Source organism: Stylophora pistillata, chromosome 14 (genome assembly GCF_964205215.1).
Source record: "Stylophora pistillata chromosome 14, jaStyPist1.2, whole genome shotgun sequence".
Taxonomy (NCBI): Eukaryota; Metazoa; Cnidaria; class Anthozoa; order Scleractinia; family Pocilloporidae; genus Stylophora; species Stylophora pistillata.
In genome coordinates, this window is record NC_142532.1 from 12,035,032 (window position 1) to 12,051,895 (window position 16,864).

Genomic DNA, 16,864 nt, shown 5'->3' on the forward strand with positions numbered 1-16,864 from the left:
GTTAGAGTTATTTCCGGGGGTAAAAGCGATATATGGACGGTCCTCATTGTACATCTAAACACACAAAATTCATTTTATTATGAAGGTAAATAATTTTCTAATGAATTTTATTCCTCTACACTCATAATCTTCGACAAAACTTTAAAGAAAGGCTGTTTCAACCTCCCAAGTGAAGTCAACCCACTTAGAAGTAGCGTAGCGTGACTTTGACTTTGGGCCCTCATCGGGGGACTGGTTCCGAACTGTGGTGCAGTCTGTTCGGCGTCGAAGAGATGGAGGACTGTTTCGTTGTAACCTAACGAAAGTTGTCATAAAAATGGCAAGGGTACCATTCTGTCGTCTTAAAAATGGTCTGGAAATTCGTCGAATTTTAAACGGAATGTGGCAAGTCTCTGGTAGTCATGGACCGATTAATCCAAACAAGGCCTCGAGAGAGATGTTCAAGTATTACGATGCGGGTTTGACAACTTTTGACATGGCCGATATATATGGGCCTGCTGAGGACATCTTTGGCGATTTTCTAGAGCATTTGAAAGCTGAACGAGGGGAGGAATCTGCAGGAAAAGTGCAAGGTGAGCTCAAAATAGTCACGTTAGGGTTGTGGATTGGCAAGAAATACACTCAAGTTCTACACTTTGTATTGATCTGGTGCAGTGACAGTGACCAACACGGAAGCTACGGCGACTTTGGTCACTGTGCACACATATACAAACCTGCATGATATCTACTTCTCATTATATTCTTCACCTAGTTATATAAGTCATCTTATATAGTATTAATTTGAATAGTGCGAAATAAACTTGGAACTTGGAACCTGCAGCGGCATGACCTTCGAGGATGCTAAATAGCCCATTGCAGAACGTGAGAGGACTGGGAAAGAGTGTGGTTGTTTTCCGTTTGTTTGAAAAACTAAGATATTCAAATGAAAGATCAACTAAATTTGGGAGTCTTAAGCAAGAATAGAAGTATTTAGAGGAGGAAAATGGCAAAATGACAACTCTTCAAATATCACCTAAAATAGAGAGTTTGTATGGATTGGGTAGACAGGCCAAAAACTTTAAGGTTTGTAGGGAATTTTTGCAACTTTTGCAAGGCTCTGATTTGGACACATTTTCGCCGAAAACTCTTAAACTTGACTGGGTAGCTTTTCATTCAGTAACATTTCAGTTGAAATGTTTAGGTATCAATGTACATAATCAGTACAAGAAACTCGTCCCAGTCCTCTCACGTTTCTGCAATGGGCTATTGATGTTGAAGTTGACTTACAGCTTGTCAACAGCTTAGCATCTTGTAGATGTCAGAATTTGATGAGAAAATTTGATTTTATTTACTTGGTCCCTAGCTCAGCACTACTAATATTTTGGACATGTTCTGTACATTGAGGTTAAACGTTCACAGTTATGCATGACACACTTTGGAAGTGACTTTCAGCATTTGTTTCCCTTTTATTATTACTATATTTTTAAGGCATTAGACCTTGTGCATCACCATTGTAGAAGCTCATAAGAAGGATTATAAGGCGTAAAACTCCCAGGGCTGGTTGTTTATATGAGGTCTAATCCAAACCGCGGCTTTAGGGGGAGGGCCTTATGTATTCTGAAAATGAAGGTTTCTGCCTGCTTTACATTGTTCACAATAATAAGATTCGGCAAAATTCAAGATAGTTTAGAATGTGGTTCTGCTAAACAATGGCTGACTTTGTTTAAATGACCGGCCCTTAATGCGTACCAAAACACAACTTTTTGCCAAAAGTAGACATAATTCGGCGAGATTTCCGTGTAACCCCGTATTTCATTATGCATGCATACAATTCTTGGATAGGAGAAAACAGAGGCAAAACAACAGATTTCCTTTGGGACTTCAGCTTTGTTTTTGATTGGTATGGGGTTATATGAAAATCTTTCCCACAATGCTGACATTCTGACTCAGGACTACAATGGCTGGAAGTTTATCCCTGGGGTTACACTTGATTAAAAGTGACAAAGATAATCAGAAGGAAGAGAAGGTAATGACAATTGTGCAAGGGAGTTCTGTGGGGATAGAAGCAAGAACAAGATTATTCACCCAAATCTCACCTACTGTTGGGAGCAAAAGGGTTAAGTGCCTCCTTTTCCTTTTCAGAACACATTTTCTGGACTCTATAAACTTCTTTGTCTTTTGAGGTCAGTTGACTGTGATTCAAAGTTACAAACATCTGCAGTATCTCAGTACTAGTATTATAGTAAATTTAACAAAGTACTTCCTTGTTGGTTTGCTCGTATGAATTTCATTTACTTGTTGAAAAGAATCGTAAACTCGCTTGCTTGAATACTCACTTGCTCATTCGGAATTTGTCACAACTTGTGAATAATAATGGTGTACAGGCATCGCCTGCCTTCAAGCCAGCCTGGCTTAAGAAAATGTTTGGGGCCTAACGTCAGTGCTAGTGCTGCTTGCTGCCCATCCACTAACCTATCCAAGGGTGGTTTGCAAGTGACTGTGTGAAAAGTTCAGGAGGCAGGGAGGAAAGGTTTTTTTCACTTAAATCAGTCATGGGGGATTTCCTTTTTGCATAAAACTGGACATTTTGGTCTAGTTCTTTCGAGCATACATTTTACTGTAATTTTAGCTGGGCTGAAACTGAAGTATTGTTCATTATACCGAGGACTTCATTATTAAGGGGTTTCATTAATGTTTTCTGCAGGAGGGCAACTGGTTTTCACAGGCGGGCAAAACTCTTTGAACTGAACTTCTTTATAAGATAAACTTTCCTCCAGACCTTCAAATCAGGTGGGCAAAACCGTCCTCACAACCAGTCAATTTGCCTGGCGCTTGGCCCTTAATGAAACCCCTGCATTATATAGACTGAGGTTAGTTAATCAAGGTCCTACAACTGTATCAAGTACTGCAATTATGGAAAAATCGAAATGCAGACTTCCTATAAATATTTAACAATTATTCGCTGAAGGCAAAGTGAATATTGGTGAATATTCCCGAGACAAAGTTGAGGGGAATGTCCACCAATATTCACGAGCCTGAGGCGAATAATTGTTTAAGTATAATTACTCACTGGTGATTATAGAAATGAGCAAAGGAATGTTAAATTTTATTTGTCATTGTCACACGTCAGTGAACAACTGAGCAAGAGCTGCTCACGCGGACAACAGACTATTTCTCTTGTAAAAAGTCCCGTCTTTCCTCCTGACTGAGAGGTAAAATTTTGACAAACCTTTATTCATCTCGTTGACCTCCACTGCCTCAAAGTCAGTGGTAAATTCTGTTTGTTGTTGAAACCGTTCTGTTAAGTAAATAAAGTGTTGCAAAAATTGAATGTAGTTGTTTTGATTTATTCATGCGTGTCGACATGTCAACATAAGTAAAACTTTCATGGGAATTTAATGGTTTCTTTGTTACATTTAGCACAATTTTCACACCTTACCTTTAAAAAGTGTCATTCCAAACTTTGTGGCGTGTTTGGTATTCCTCAGAATGGCATTTTCTTTCATTAAATTAATTTCCTCTTGAGACACATCAACAAAGGGCATGGCAGCCATTTTGAAACTATAATCACCTCACCGGAGGTGATTATAGCGAAATATGATGCCATTCTTGGCCAATAAGAGCACGAGAATTTCTATAATCACCCGAGTAATTATACTAAATATATTTATTACTTTGATTGTTCTGTGCTACAGTGCTCAGTGCTCAATATCTAAAAGTAGAGTGCAATATATGTTGAGTAAGGAAAGTACAAAGACTTTGCTTCATGACTACGAGCCTGTGCATATAGAACATTTTTTTGTACAGTAATTGCTCTGATACTTTTTACATGACTGACTGTATATTAAATTGAGTTACTAACTAGACTATCATTTCTATAGCTATTTATAACATAACCAAAGTAAAGTGCACGCTCTGATTGGTCAATTTAGCATCCCCCATTTGCCCATGGGTGTACGCTGCTGACGTGAGCAAATGCAAAGACTATTTTTTTTAAGCTAGAGTCGCTCTCGGCTACCGCCTTGAGCGACTCTTATGCTTCTTTCGTGCTTAGCAACCTCCCGTGTGCATCCATAACTCAATAGTGTATGCTGTGGTGTTTACCATTTGTTAATTACATAACTGTAATAATACCACCTACAATAATGCTACTGACTATTGCTTCTGTTTAATTTTAACCTTAATTACACAGATACTCTCTGACACTTATATTGCCTGTTTCCTCTTAGCTTAATATTAAGTTTTAATTTTAAATTAGTAAATCCAACTTTCTCTGTGAACAAAATCAACAGCACTGACTAAGTGGGTGCCACAGCCAGGACCAGTCACAAGAGGGATTACCAAAGGACGTGTCCGCCTTGCCATGAAAAGGATGGGTGTTGACAAGCTTGATATGTTACAGTTCCACTGGTGGGATTACTCTGATGATAGATACCTTGATGCACTGACTTACCTCAGTGAACTGCAAGCTGAAGGTCTCATTGGAGAGATTGCATTAACCAACTTTGACACCCAGCACCTTATGGAAATCTTAAAAAGGGGAATCTCCATCTCAACCAATCAAGTACAGTATTCTATCATTGACCGTCGCCCTGAGGTGAAAATGGTCGAACTTTGTCGTGAACACAGTATTAAGCTCTTAGCTTATGGCACGTTAGGTGGGGGATTGATATCTGACCAATATCTGAACCAGAAAGAACCAGTTCGAAGATCAGAACTCCCAACAGCTTCTCTTGCTAAGTATAAGCAGATGATTGATGCATGGGGCAGTTGGGAGCTGTTTCAAGAACTCCTGTCTAGTTTGTCTGAGGTTGCACAGGCTCATAACAGCACCATAGCTAATGTTGCTTGTCGTTATATTTTGGACAAGCCAGAAGTTGCTGGCATCATAATTGGCTGCAGGTTTGGTGTGCCAGGAGCTGAGCATATTGAGGAAAATCTAAAACTTCTTGACTTGGAACTCACCTCAGAGGAAATCCAGAAAATTGAACAAACTCTTAGTAAAGGAAATGACTTGTTTGAGACTACTGGTGACTGTGGGGACGAGTACAGGTAGCATGGGTCTTTGTTTGTTTTTCCTGATAAGGTAGGATACAGATTTGTTATTACTGTGTGATCTGTGAAAGTGTGATGATTATATTGTTTAAGTGCTCAAGTCATAGTACAGTTCCATGATTTTGGGCTTGCATGACAAATTACTGGACAGGTTATAAAAATACAGGTAACCAAAATGACTCAATTATATGGTTTATAATTCTGAAGAGAGTCCCTGCTGATCAATATTTAGTCTAGAATTTTTCTAAAAAAAGCACATGTGGTGGTACTTGAAAGATCTTTTAATGTAGTAGACATGGAAATCATTTTGAGAGAATCTCCTCCTCTCTAATTTTTGCACCTTCCATAAATACACTCAACTAGAAGAGAAGAGTTTGTTGTCTAGTACATGATTTTGAAGTCGAAATTGTTGCAAGCTATTATCATTGGCACCATTTTCAAGAGTCGATCACTCTTTCCTCCATGTCAATGTTAAAACTGGATGTTGTGAAGAAAATTTAACATCAAGAATGGAGCAGGGTATTTAAACAAAATTTTAAAAGAAATTAGCCAGCCAAGTGTGAATAAGTGGTGCCACTTTTAGTTGTTAAAATGTCATTATTAGTATACTTCAAAGAAAAACATGTACATGCCTTAGATCACTCAGCTCTTGGAAACAATGTCTGGCTATTACTTTTATGCTTCTAATTGGGATTTTACCTTTAATTTGGATGAAGATAAAATCTTAATAAGTAAATCTCCACTAGCTAATTAAGTGAAAGATTGAAAATTGTGCTTTTTGATGCTAGTGGGGTAAAATTTACCCCAATACCTCTTACCGATCAAGTTCGAGGTCTGTACTGTGAGTCACAGACCAAGCTTTTCCTGCTTGTATTAATTCATATGGCCCAGGTTTGGGGGGGGGGGGGGGTGCAAAAACTTGTTCTGTAACTTCTAGTAGGGATGGAGAAAATGTAACATATTATTTAATATCTATGGGTTCAAATACATGTAGAGAGAGAAGATCTCAATTCAAACAAACTTTTGAATTTAGCAGGCTGTATAATGAATTATGCCCTGTTAAATTGACTAATCATGGCATCAGGTACTAACTGAGAGATATAATAAAGGGAAATTAGAGATTGGTTTCCATGTGGTAATTAAGTGTAACCCATGAGATATTAAATAATGGAACAAGTATTTTAACTGATATTAGAAATAAAGCTTGTGTTTGTGGTTAAATATTTATCATTTATGAGAAACATTAAGCATGCAACTTCAAGTGCACACTTCTAAAATTAAAAGTTCCAAACTTTGAGTATTCCCAGACAATCCACTTGAGGCTTAATTGAATGAGTTATTAGGAAATTTTTATGTAGTTTATACCTGAGGAAAAGCTCCCTTGCAAAATTTAAGACCTCCTAAATAGAATTGCATAAGGGAATAAAAAATTATTACAAAAATTGCAAATATTTAAGTTTTGACTAATAACAAGTCTTTAAGGAACAGATTTTTAAACCTTTTGGATACAAACAGTCACTTCTCTACAGACAACCCTCATGCTGCTTCTCCTTTGTCTGCTATTATTATTATAATTATTATTATTATTATAATTATTATTATTATTATTATTATTAGATCACTCAGTTCCTGGAAACAATGTCTTGCTATTATTTTTATGCTTCTATTTTAGGATTTTACCTTTAATTTGAAGGAAGCTAACATCTTAATAAGTAAATCTCCACTGGCTAATTAAATTTTTAAACATTTTGGATACAAACAGTCACTTCTCTACAAGACTGGGATTGCTTGTGGCATATTACTCTACAGACAATCCTGATGCTGCTTCCCCTTTGTCTGCTATTATTATTATTATTATTAGATCACTCAGTTCCTGGAAACAATGTCTTGCTATTATTTTTATGCTTCTATTTTAGGATTTTACCTTTAATTTGATGGAAGCTAAAATCTTAATAAGTAAATCTCCACTGGCTAATTAAATTTTTAAACATTTTGGATACAAACAGTCAGTTCTCTACAAGACTGGGATTGCTTGTGGCATATTACTCTACAGACAATCCTAATGTTGCTTCCCCTTTGTCTGCTATTATTTTTATTATTATTATTATTATTATTATTAGATCACTTAGTTCCTGGAAACAATGTCTTGCTATTATTTTTATGCTTCTATTTTAGGATTTTACCTTTAATTTGGAGGAAGCTAAAATTTTAATATTAAGTAAATCTCCACTGGCTAATTAAATGAAAGAATTGTGCTTTTTGATGCTGGTGGCGGGGGTAAATGCCTCTTACCAATCAAGTTCGAGGTTTGTACTGTGAGTCACAGACCAAGCTTTTCCTGCTTTGGTTATGAGCAAAATTAAATAACCCAAAGAAACTCAATATAGTGGGAGGAACTACACTAGGGGTCAGTAAATTTTTCCAGGAAAACTTGAGAGCCATGAAGCTTCTTTCTTTTTTCGAGATACAATCATGAAAAAATCCAAACAAAAATGCACAAACTTTTAAGATTCAAATCACATACTAAGATCAAGTTTTCTCAATGCTTGCTGAGTGAAGTATAATTATGTTGTTCTTTGTTCCAGGAATTTCTAAATGGATGCCACATTCTGGTTGGTTAGTGATTTAAACATTCTTATACAGATGAGAAATGAATAAATTTTAAGGTGTTTTTGTAACACCTTTTTTCCACTCATGTTTATGAGAAACTGTTTTTTGCTGTGCATTTTTTGTTTTCTTCTTTATAAGCCTTAAGGCAGGGTTCGTGTTTTATTTCTCATTTCATTTTTCACAATTTTATCACCTGAACATGTTCAATATTAGTTAATTAAAATAAATGAAATTTTAATACAGCAATAAATTTCTTGGCAATGATATGTTTACATGTTTTAGTTAGCAAATTAGTTTATTTAATGCTAATGGAAACATGTTCCTGTTATTCCAGTAATAGTGGCAAATTATCCAGTAAATTAGTTGTTCATCAAAAATATATTTTCTATAGACCTCTGCAAAATTTATATTGAACAGCTATAGGGCACTTTTTTAAACTGTAAATGTAATTAATTTAACTATCACTTATGTTTTAGTCAGCTGTGGATAGGTGAAGTGATGATTGCTGATAGAATATTGTTGAAATTCTACTCTCATGTAACCAATGAATTTTACAGGTTTTGAAGATCTAACTGCCTCCCGGTTAGCTCAACCGCCTCCCTGTTAGCTCTAACCGCCTCCCGGTTAGCTCAAACCGCCTCCCGGTTAGCTCAATTGGTTAGAGCGCCGGATTGTGTTGTGCGGGAGGTCGAGGGTTCGAGCCCTGCCCGGACCGATACTCATGGTCTTAAAATAAGTGAGGAGAATTTGCTACCTTTCTATAATCAAGAAATGGATAGATATTCTAGTCTTTTCAGATAAGGACAAATAAACCGTAGGCCCCATCTCCTCAGGGTTAGGGTAGGAGACGTTAATTTCCCACGCACGAGAATACTGTGTTGTGGATGTCCTCCCTTGGGGTGGGATGGGTGGGAATTTGCCCTGAAAAGCCCCCATGGGGAGTGGTCAACTAACGTATGTATGTATGTATGTAGAATTTTAAGAAATCATGTGCACCAGGAGAACTACTGGTCATTCCAAATTACGGAAAGGATATTAGAACTAAATTGATTTACTGGTGTATATACATTGTCATTAGTTCCATGTTAACCCTTGCACAGGTTTAGGGGAATAAAAAAAAATATCCAAAATTAACAACCGTTTTGGAAAATGAAATAAAGGTTGGATCAGGCATAGATTATTGAGTTGAAGTATTTACTTTAAGTGACAATACACCATGGTCTGATGCTCTTTTGCTGCCAAGAGTATACAATAAAACAATTATGCATTAGTAATTGAAGCAACTATTATTGGATATGACAAAATATTCTTATATAGAATGATACAACATCTTGGAGTTCCTCATTTCTCACAAGTTATCACAGTGACTGTATTTCTTTCTGTCTTGAGGTGTTAGTTGCAAATGGGATATATGTTATAAAATAACAGGAAAGGGTGTTAAATCACAATAAGTAAAGGGCTAGCTTGACCAGTATATGAAGATTCAAGTGTCTTAATTAATTGGACAAGATCTGTTGATTTTGCATGGTGTTGGTGTTGCGAAAACCAGTTGCTAATAAACCCCGATAAAGCGAAATTTAAATTTATGCTGATTGGCATAAGGCAGCTGATAAATGGACATTCCAATAATTTCTCGGTGTCATTCCTGGGAAGTCCCTTACCCCTGTTGACTCAGCAAGAGACTTAGGCGTTATCATTGACTCACATCTTACCTACAATAGTCACATTTCTTACTTTAAGTTAGTTTCTTCTTGTTTATCAAAACTAGTCCAGATCAACAGAGTTAGAAATAGTTTCGACAAGGAAACACCAATGCTTGTTATTTCATCACTGGTATTCAGTAAAATGTTCTATTGCTCAACATTGTGGTCAAATACATCCTCTGCTAAATATAAAGAAACTGCAACTGATCCAAAACTTTGCTTGTAAGATCATCACCGGTTCCAGGAAGCGCGATCATGTTACTCCCCAATTGCACCAACTTAACTGGTTGTCAATGAGCCAGACACTACAACTTAGAGGTACAGTTATGGCCTATAAGTGTGCCAATAATTTAGCACCCGACTACTTAATATGTAACAAGGTACAAAAACGCACCACCATACATGATTGAGCCATGTGGCATATAGCAACAAACTTCAAATCCCTTTTGATAAGTCTGCGAACGGTCAACAAACGTTTGCCTATAGAGCAGTTTCACTATTAAATTCCCTGAGTAGTGAGCTAGTGAACTTGCCTTCACTAAAGTAAATGAAATATTCTTTGAAGGACTCCCTAAGAGGGGCACATAAATAGTCTTTGTATGATACTCATTGGACATTATATATTTTTCATTTTGTTACCCTATTTTAAGTTGTTCATTTAGGATTGTAAATTGTCTACCATTGTAAATAGTTGCTGAAAATCCTGTACAGGAGTAATTATTAATAAAAGTTCACTCATCCATTCACAAAAACAACCTTAACTTGTTCTATTTTGTTTGATGGTGAGCCCAGAACATTTATTCAACCATTTCAAAATGTAGTCAAGCCAGTTTGACATATGAGTTTAACATTATTATTTCTTAAAAGCTAAAATTTCTTGAAGGAGTTTGAGCTTTTGTGTGGGAAAGAAATATGTTATATGACTTAAATTTGGTAGCTGAGTCATGTACAAAACGAGACAATCAGCTATGGATCATCGAACAAACAACAAAAAGAGTAGGAGTGCTGTTTGTTTACTAGGATTAGTTTAAATTTCACCTACGTGACTTTCTGCACAAAAATATAGACTTTGTTTGTGGTGGTAAGTGTGAGATAATTATTTGGGAGAACAATAACTCTTTCTCAAATAAATTGCCTGTACCTGACTTTCAACAAAATACCATGAACAATATTCTTGAAAGTAGTTGCAAGATCATTATTTGTGAAAACAAGAAAATTCCTTGGAGAATACATGTAATCTCTAAGTCTACTTTGAAAATATGTTCCTATTTTTCAAAAGGAAATAAATAGAGATTATATAGTGCCGCAGGCAAAAACAGAAGAAAAAAAAATACTAATCTGGGTTAAGGGGCCAATATTATAATAAACGTAATCTAAATTTAAATTAACTTTGATTTAGATCCGACTTGTACAATGATGCCTTTAAAATTGTGATGCAGTATTTTTAGAAGGAAAGTAAAATGTAGATTAGTGCTAGAAGCAAAAAAATAAAATACTTATCTGGGTTTTGGCCAATTATTCTAAAAACCTCATTTAAATTTAAACAAGCTCCTATTTAGATTTGGAGATGCTTTTTGCAGCTTAGACTGATGGCTTTAATTACGGTATGTAAATTAGGCTATTTGGGAATATTTCATTTGTTCCAGCTGTGAAATGCTACGAGCCATTTAACAAATAAGATAAAATTATAATTACAGTTTTAAGAACCTACTCTACTTGTCCTCTTCCTTGACACATAAGCTTTATAGCTTGTATGAATTGTTTGAAATGATAATGCTTATTTTGTTTAAGTCATTTTTTTTTTATGCTGGCCAATTGGTTGTTCAGCTGTAACTTACCATGCACAAAATGAGTTAACTATGTGCACTTTAATTTTTTTATAATAAAACTGGTTGTTTTAGTCACTCATCAGCAAATTATATGAGTTTATTTCAACAACAGCCGCTGCAAAAGTATTTATTTAGCATTTGGATAAAAGGAATGGATAATGTTGTTCTTATTCTTGGTGAAATTATGTTTGTTGTGTAGATTTTCCAGACATGTTTGCCCAGGTGTACAAAAATGTAAAATAGAGACCTACATAGCCATTGTTTTTGACTGTTTAAGCATGATGTACATTACACTAGGCTTGTGGACAACAATTAGCACCTTAATTGAGACATCACAAAAAAGCTGCAAGAGCTCTAGACTTGATGGCAACAAAACTAAGGTTTAGCTATAAGGCTTTAGAAAGGTGTCAATAATATGGCATTACATTTTTGCCAAAAAATATTAATGTTTTCATACATAATTATGATATGTTGAACAGATGACTTTGTTTCGTGTATTAAATACTATATTTTTGTGTGTACATATGATTTATTTAGTCATAAAGCTAGGGCCGGGCTCATTTCTGATTTCCTATGTTTTCACAATAAACAGCTGTCGCCAGGAAAATTTTTAATTATTTCAGAACTACATGTACCTTAGTCTGCTAAAGTAAAGGTCAGTCATAATTTTGAATTTTCTTTTTCAAAAAAGCCCCTCAGAAGCTCTTGGTGACACTCAGCACAGCTGCTTACACGGTTTAAAGTTCAATTCTCCTGACTGACCAGCATGTATTTTGTTTTGTTTTGTTTTTTTTTATTTTAAGGGTAAAAACACTTTGAATAGCAGTCACACCCAGCCTAAATGAGGCAGACCCTTCCTTCCCCCCTCTCTTTTGTAAGGCACAAGAAAGGTTTTGAGGGTGGGAGGGTGGGGGGAGGTAGCAGCCAGGAAGAATATTAGGGGATCTGTGCCAAATTGACTACTTTTGATAAATAATCATCTTGATTGTTTTGACATCCAAAATAGGTTTTGTGATTTAATTCTGTAACTCCACAGATTGATTTACTGAACAAGGCTTGGTTTACAACTGGGAAATATTTAACTGAACTTTTATCCAAGAATATACCTCATACCTCATTTGATTGGTTTTTCTCTCTCTGATTAAACACAAAGTTAAACCCTTAGATAAACAGCTGACCACAAACACCTTTGAAGTGTTTTTGTCCTTGAATGAACAACCTTTGACCTTCACTTAGCATTCCATCATGTTCCACTTGTTTTTCAATCAATTCTCAACATCAGATACTATCAGCAGTTAATTTTAACACAGCAATAATTATCTGCTCCAATAATTTACTTCTTTAAATGTCTGCATCAACTAAGTTAAGTGTCTAGCGGATGGGAAGAATAAAAGAGCACTTTTCTAAAACAGCTGCTCTGATGTGATTATCCATTCAAAAATTTTTTGTTTATACTAATCTTAAAATTCAAAGTGCAGTGACCTCTGACTACCTTCAACTAAAATGCTGTAACTTAAGGAGTTACATCAATATTTTCATGTGTAAATGACTAAAAACATGTTGTGTGTGTTAGCCTTTCAACAGCATTGTTGAACTCCTGTTATGAACAGAAAGTTATTCACAAGATAACTCAACAAGAGGACTAGTGTAAATATTTTTCATTATGACACATGCTGCCATAAGCTTGTTAATGACAAGATGACCTAAAAATGGCAGCAAAGTAATTGAATTGTGTTTTTTTTAGCTCTTATGTGAAATATGAATGATGTTTTACCAAAATGATATGGTTTTCTGGCACTAATTTTCAGGATACTTGCTGATTTGCCAAGCTTATACAGATAGTGTATATGGGATGTTATTCACAAATAAATTCAACAGTAGGAGTAAGGTTCACTCAAATTACAAACAGTGATTGACAAGGTTCATTCAATTAGGTCAAATGTGTAAAAAGAATATCAAAAGTCACAAAGGAACCTCTCTTGAGCTTTGAAATGTATGGACCAATAAGAATGGAATGTAGTTAAGTAGATGCTTGCCCATTGATTGACTTACTAAAGTATAATTGAGTTCACTGAAGAGTTCATAGGGTCATGTTTATTTATTTGTTTTTTTTTCTAAGTAAATGTTAGTGATGGTAATGCATGACTGTTTTTAGGACATTAAGGTTCAACTTGGAGGGAAAATAGGGTGTTGTGTTATTTCATGGCCTAGAATAAATCAGAATGGGTAAAGTTGTTTTTCAATGTCGTCTTCATATTTGAGCTGTATGACCTATCCCTTAATCCTGCTTTATTTTACTACTACATATGTCTTCAATGTGGAAAGTAAGTCAAGAACTAAAAAATCTACCCGGACAAGGACAAATTTGTGTGGGTGTATCTTTGTTCTCTCATTTAAGATAAGCTACCCACGATGAATGCTTCTGATGTATCTACATACGAATGTCAATAATAAGGATTTTGCAACTATTTGTGGCATTTTTGTTATGGTTTTTGGAGTCAACCAATCTCCATGCCTGACTAAAGACACTGGTGCTTTGAGGTATCAAAGCTCTTATTTACCCCATGCATGGCAGACAATTTTTTTTTTTCACCCTTTCACAAACAGGAGTGACCAAGACACAATTTTCTAAAACAAGATCAATACTTTATTAAGCAGCCAAGTGATGAGAAGACTGAAAAATGTGAATTAGAGGATTACGAGTTGATCCAATACCAAATTCTCCAAAGTAGCATCAAAAGATTTGCATGGGAGACAGCAAGGAGAATATTATTACCAATATGATCGTGAAAGTGAAAAAGATAATGGGAATGGATTCTTAAAAAGCATATTTTCAGGTCTTGAGGGGCAAGGGTATGAAACACATTTTTTTTACTATTAAATGCACAGACTCATTTCCAAAATGAGTCGTCATATTGATCAATATAAGTATTATAAGCATTGTTATAGGAAAATCAAGCTTTAAAAGATTGTTAAATATTCAAACAATCTCAGAAATAAACACCATAGATGTTTCATTAGGGGATTAATCACCTGGTACACACAGAGAAAAAGTCATTGTTTGACTTGGCCTGTTTACATGCATTCACAAGAACATCAAGGAATCCATTGATAAATTCTTTGTTTCAGTCTGTCAACCATCTTTATACACCCAAGTATTTACTGGTAGTTCTCCTTTACAGCCCTAAGGCATTTTGATACATTTGTATATTTCTCACTACCTGTTTGCAGGATAAGGGATTTACTAGGGACCTTAAGAAACCACGATGGCGAGGAAAAACAAGAGATCTAATTGGCAGAACAATAGCTCAGCACGTGCGATTTGAAACTTTGTACATTTCTTAGCCATCCTATGCAAAACAACAACATGAAATCGCCAACATTTGCGTCGTCTGCGAACTGAAACCTCGACGGCAAATTATTTTAATTTCCATTTGGAACTCAACGGCTACTTTATACGTCATGCTGAAGTTGAGCTGTGGCACTGTATGAGACAGTAAGCTCCTGCAGCCATTTTTAAAATTCTAATTAACTAAGAGTAGAAATTCATTTTTTAATCAAAGTCTTCCTTGGCGTCGCTGTCGTGGTTTCTTAAAGTCCCTATTGTGTAAGAAGAAGATCATGATTATGAGTGAGAGTTAGGATAATGTATCGATCAAAACCAAACTTCTTTGGATAAATTTTAATTTCATGACCTTGGTATCCATGTATTCTTTCATTATTATTTACGTATTCTTCATTATAAATTTGGAAAACAGAACACTTTACCTACTCAGTTATAGTGGTTGTTTCATCTTACCCTTTTGTAGAAGCAGCTTGAATTATAAACTTGTAGTTATAATAAACTTAAAGTAAAAGTCAATGATTTATAATCCTGTTCACCAGTAAAATAACCACTGAGACAAGAAGGGAAAATGTAACAAAACACAGGTTTTTTCTGAGGTATTTAAAAAAGCAAGCTTGTCATTTACAAAGTTTAATTCAAGTTCAAATCTTAAAAATGTCTATTTGCTAAATCCAGCCCGAAGTATAAAGCACAAGCTTTTAATCTTATTTATCTGTACATAATCTTTTTCAGTATTTTTATGAGTTCATTTCAGGCTTGCCTAATGCCTCCACATTTGCTTTTGGATTAAGTTACCCATACTTCTTTAAGTAAGCTTGGATATATTTTTTTTAGCTGTATTTTAATTTTGGAAATAACAATCCAGTGTAAAAAAAAAATTTAATATATGTATTCAGATCAAGTAACTCACAGACAATTGCACTAATGGACACTAAGATGGTGTCTTTTGACATGTTTTGTGACTAAAGCTTTTTCCATCACAAGTTTATGTCCCAGGTTTTTGAAATGTACAATTGATTATAATTATTTTGAGACAGGTTTTGTTGAAATGCAGACCTAATCATGGATGCACAGGAAATTAAAGTTTACCAAGAGTGGCATGATGATCCCTGTGCTAATGTAACAGGAGTTAGCATACAGGTCACACACACACAGGATGTCAATATTTGACCATCAGATAGCCAATCAACTTCAGTCAATATATCTCAAAACATGCCCATGGTTAAACAATAAATCGATCACTTTTTTAACTCCAAAGAATTTTGTTCAAAGGTGTCTTGTTCAATTCATTTTCAAAATGCTTAACTTTGTAGTTTAGCAGAGCCAATCATATGCCCTAATGACTGGTGCATGTTCTTCAAAGTTATTTTAAATGGATGGTTTAAATCAAATGTAAACATGTCTGACTCTTTCAAAAGCTTCTCCTGAATAACTTGTGGATGTTTGAATTACAATAACACGAATAAAGTAGGCCATAATATATTTTGGCCATGCATCTGCACAGTGTCAGCATAAATTTCTTATTAATAACTTGCTTTAATTTATGTCAAGTTATTTAAGAGCAGTTTGTTTACACATCTAAGCCCTTCAAAGAATAAAATCCAAATCATTTTTTTTAAGTTTCCTGACCAACTTTAATTAACTACTTTCATTGTTCATTACCTCAATTGTTGCTATTGAATGCAGGTCACCGACACATCTTTCCTATTGGTTAAAATAATGGTTATTTCCATTTCCTAGAGAAATTGAACTTGGAGACAGGCTTTTCCAAGTTGATCGAACGAAACGCAAACTCAGAGGGATGCCAAAGCCTGTAAATTGAATTCCATTAGGTAATTAGAGACAAAAGAATTGGTGTACCGTGACAGCATTTAAAGATCGTGGGAAATGTTTATAATCTGATCGGACATTGATGTATAACTTTGCGTCAAGGAATTCTGTTGGCACTTCCCAGTGGCCTTGCCGAGTTACAGGTTTTGTTGTAACTTTGGCAGAGTAGGTTTTCTTTGCTCCCTGTTTCCATGTAGGTTGGAGGCTATAATGTGCACTCTATGTGTGGGAATCCACAGTCCCTAAAGGCAGCACTCTTTCAAACGATTAATCCCCAACAAAAGATTTCTGCTTGTGGGCATGCACTTGTCAACCAATATTGTTATATGAATACATTACATCCGTTCCACCCCCAATATCGAAGAGAATTTCAATCAATTTCAAGCAGCACAGAATGCTAATGGTTTCCCGACAATTTTGTATGGTTTCCAAAATTGATTTTGATAAAATGCTGGAGGACAACTTTGGTGAAATCTTTGAAGAATACAGATTCTTGTTGCCGCGCTTCCAAA

The 16,864-nt window shown here is 35.4% G+C and overlaps 1 protein-coding gene across 3 annotated transcripts; it reads left to right on the forward strand.

The window, feature by feature from the left end:
• The first annotated feature begins 234 nt into the window (after positions 1-234).
• Positions 235-14,870, forward strand: LOC111328194 (uncharacterized). 3 transcript variants are annotated; one of them, XR_015995606.1, is made up of 4 exons: positions 235-572; positions 4,272-5,065; positions 7,620-7,705; positions 8,011-14,870. XR_015995606.1 is itself a non-coding variant. In XM_022932571.2 (3 exons), exons 1-2 carry the CDS (start codon positions 317-319, stop codon positions 5,033-5,035), a joined length of 1,020 nt encoding a protein of 339 aa, XP_022788306.2. In that variant the 5' UTR covers positions 235-316; the 3' UTR covers positions 5,036-5,065; positions 7,620-8,824. The 3 variants fall into 3 exon arrangements, 1 of the variants encoding a protein (XP_022788306.2); XR_015995607.1 differs by having other exon boundaries at positions 7,620-7,702; positions 8,008-14,870; XM_022932571.2 differs by having other exon boundaries at positions 7,620-8,824.
• The last annotated feature ends 1,994 nt before the right edge of the window (positions 14,871-16,864 follow it).

Bases quoted from the DNA above. Each gene is read 5' to 3' on its own strand.
- LOC111328194 (XM_022932571.2), top strand. From the start codon at position 317: ATGGCAAGGGTACCATTCTGTCGTCTTAAAAATGGTCTGGAAATTCGT. The intron at 573-4,271 runs GTGAGCTCAAAA...CAAAATCAACAG, and splicing joins ATCTGCAGGAAAAGTGCAAG to CACTGACTAAGTGGGTGCCA.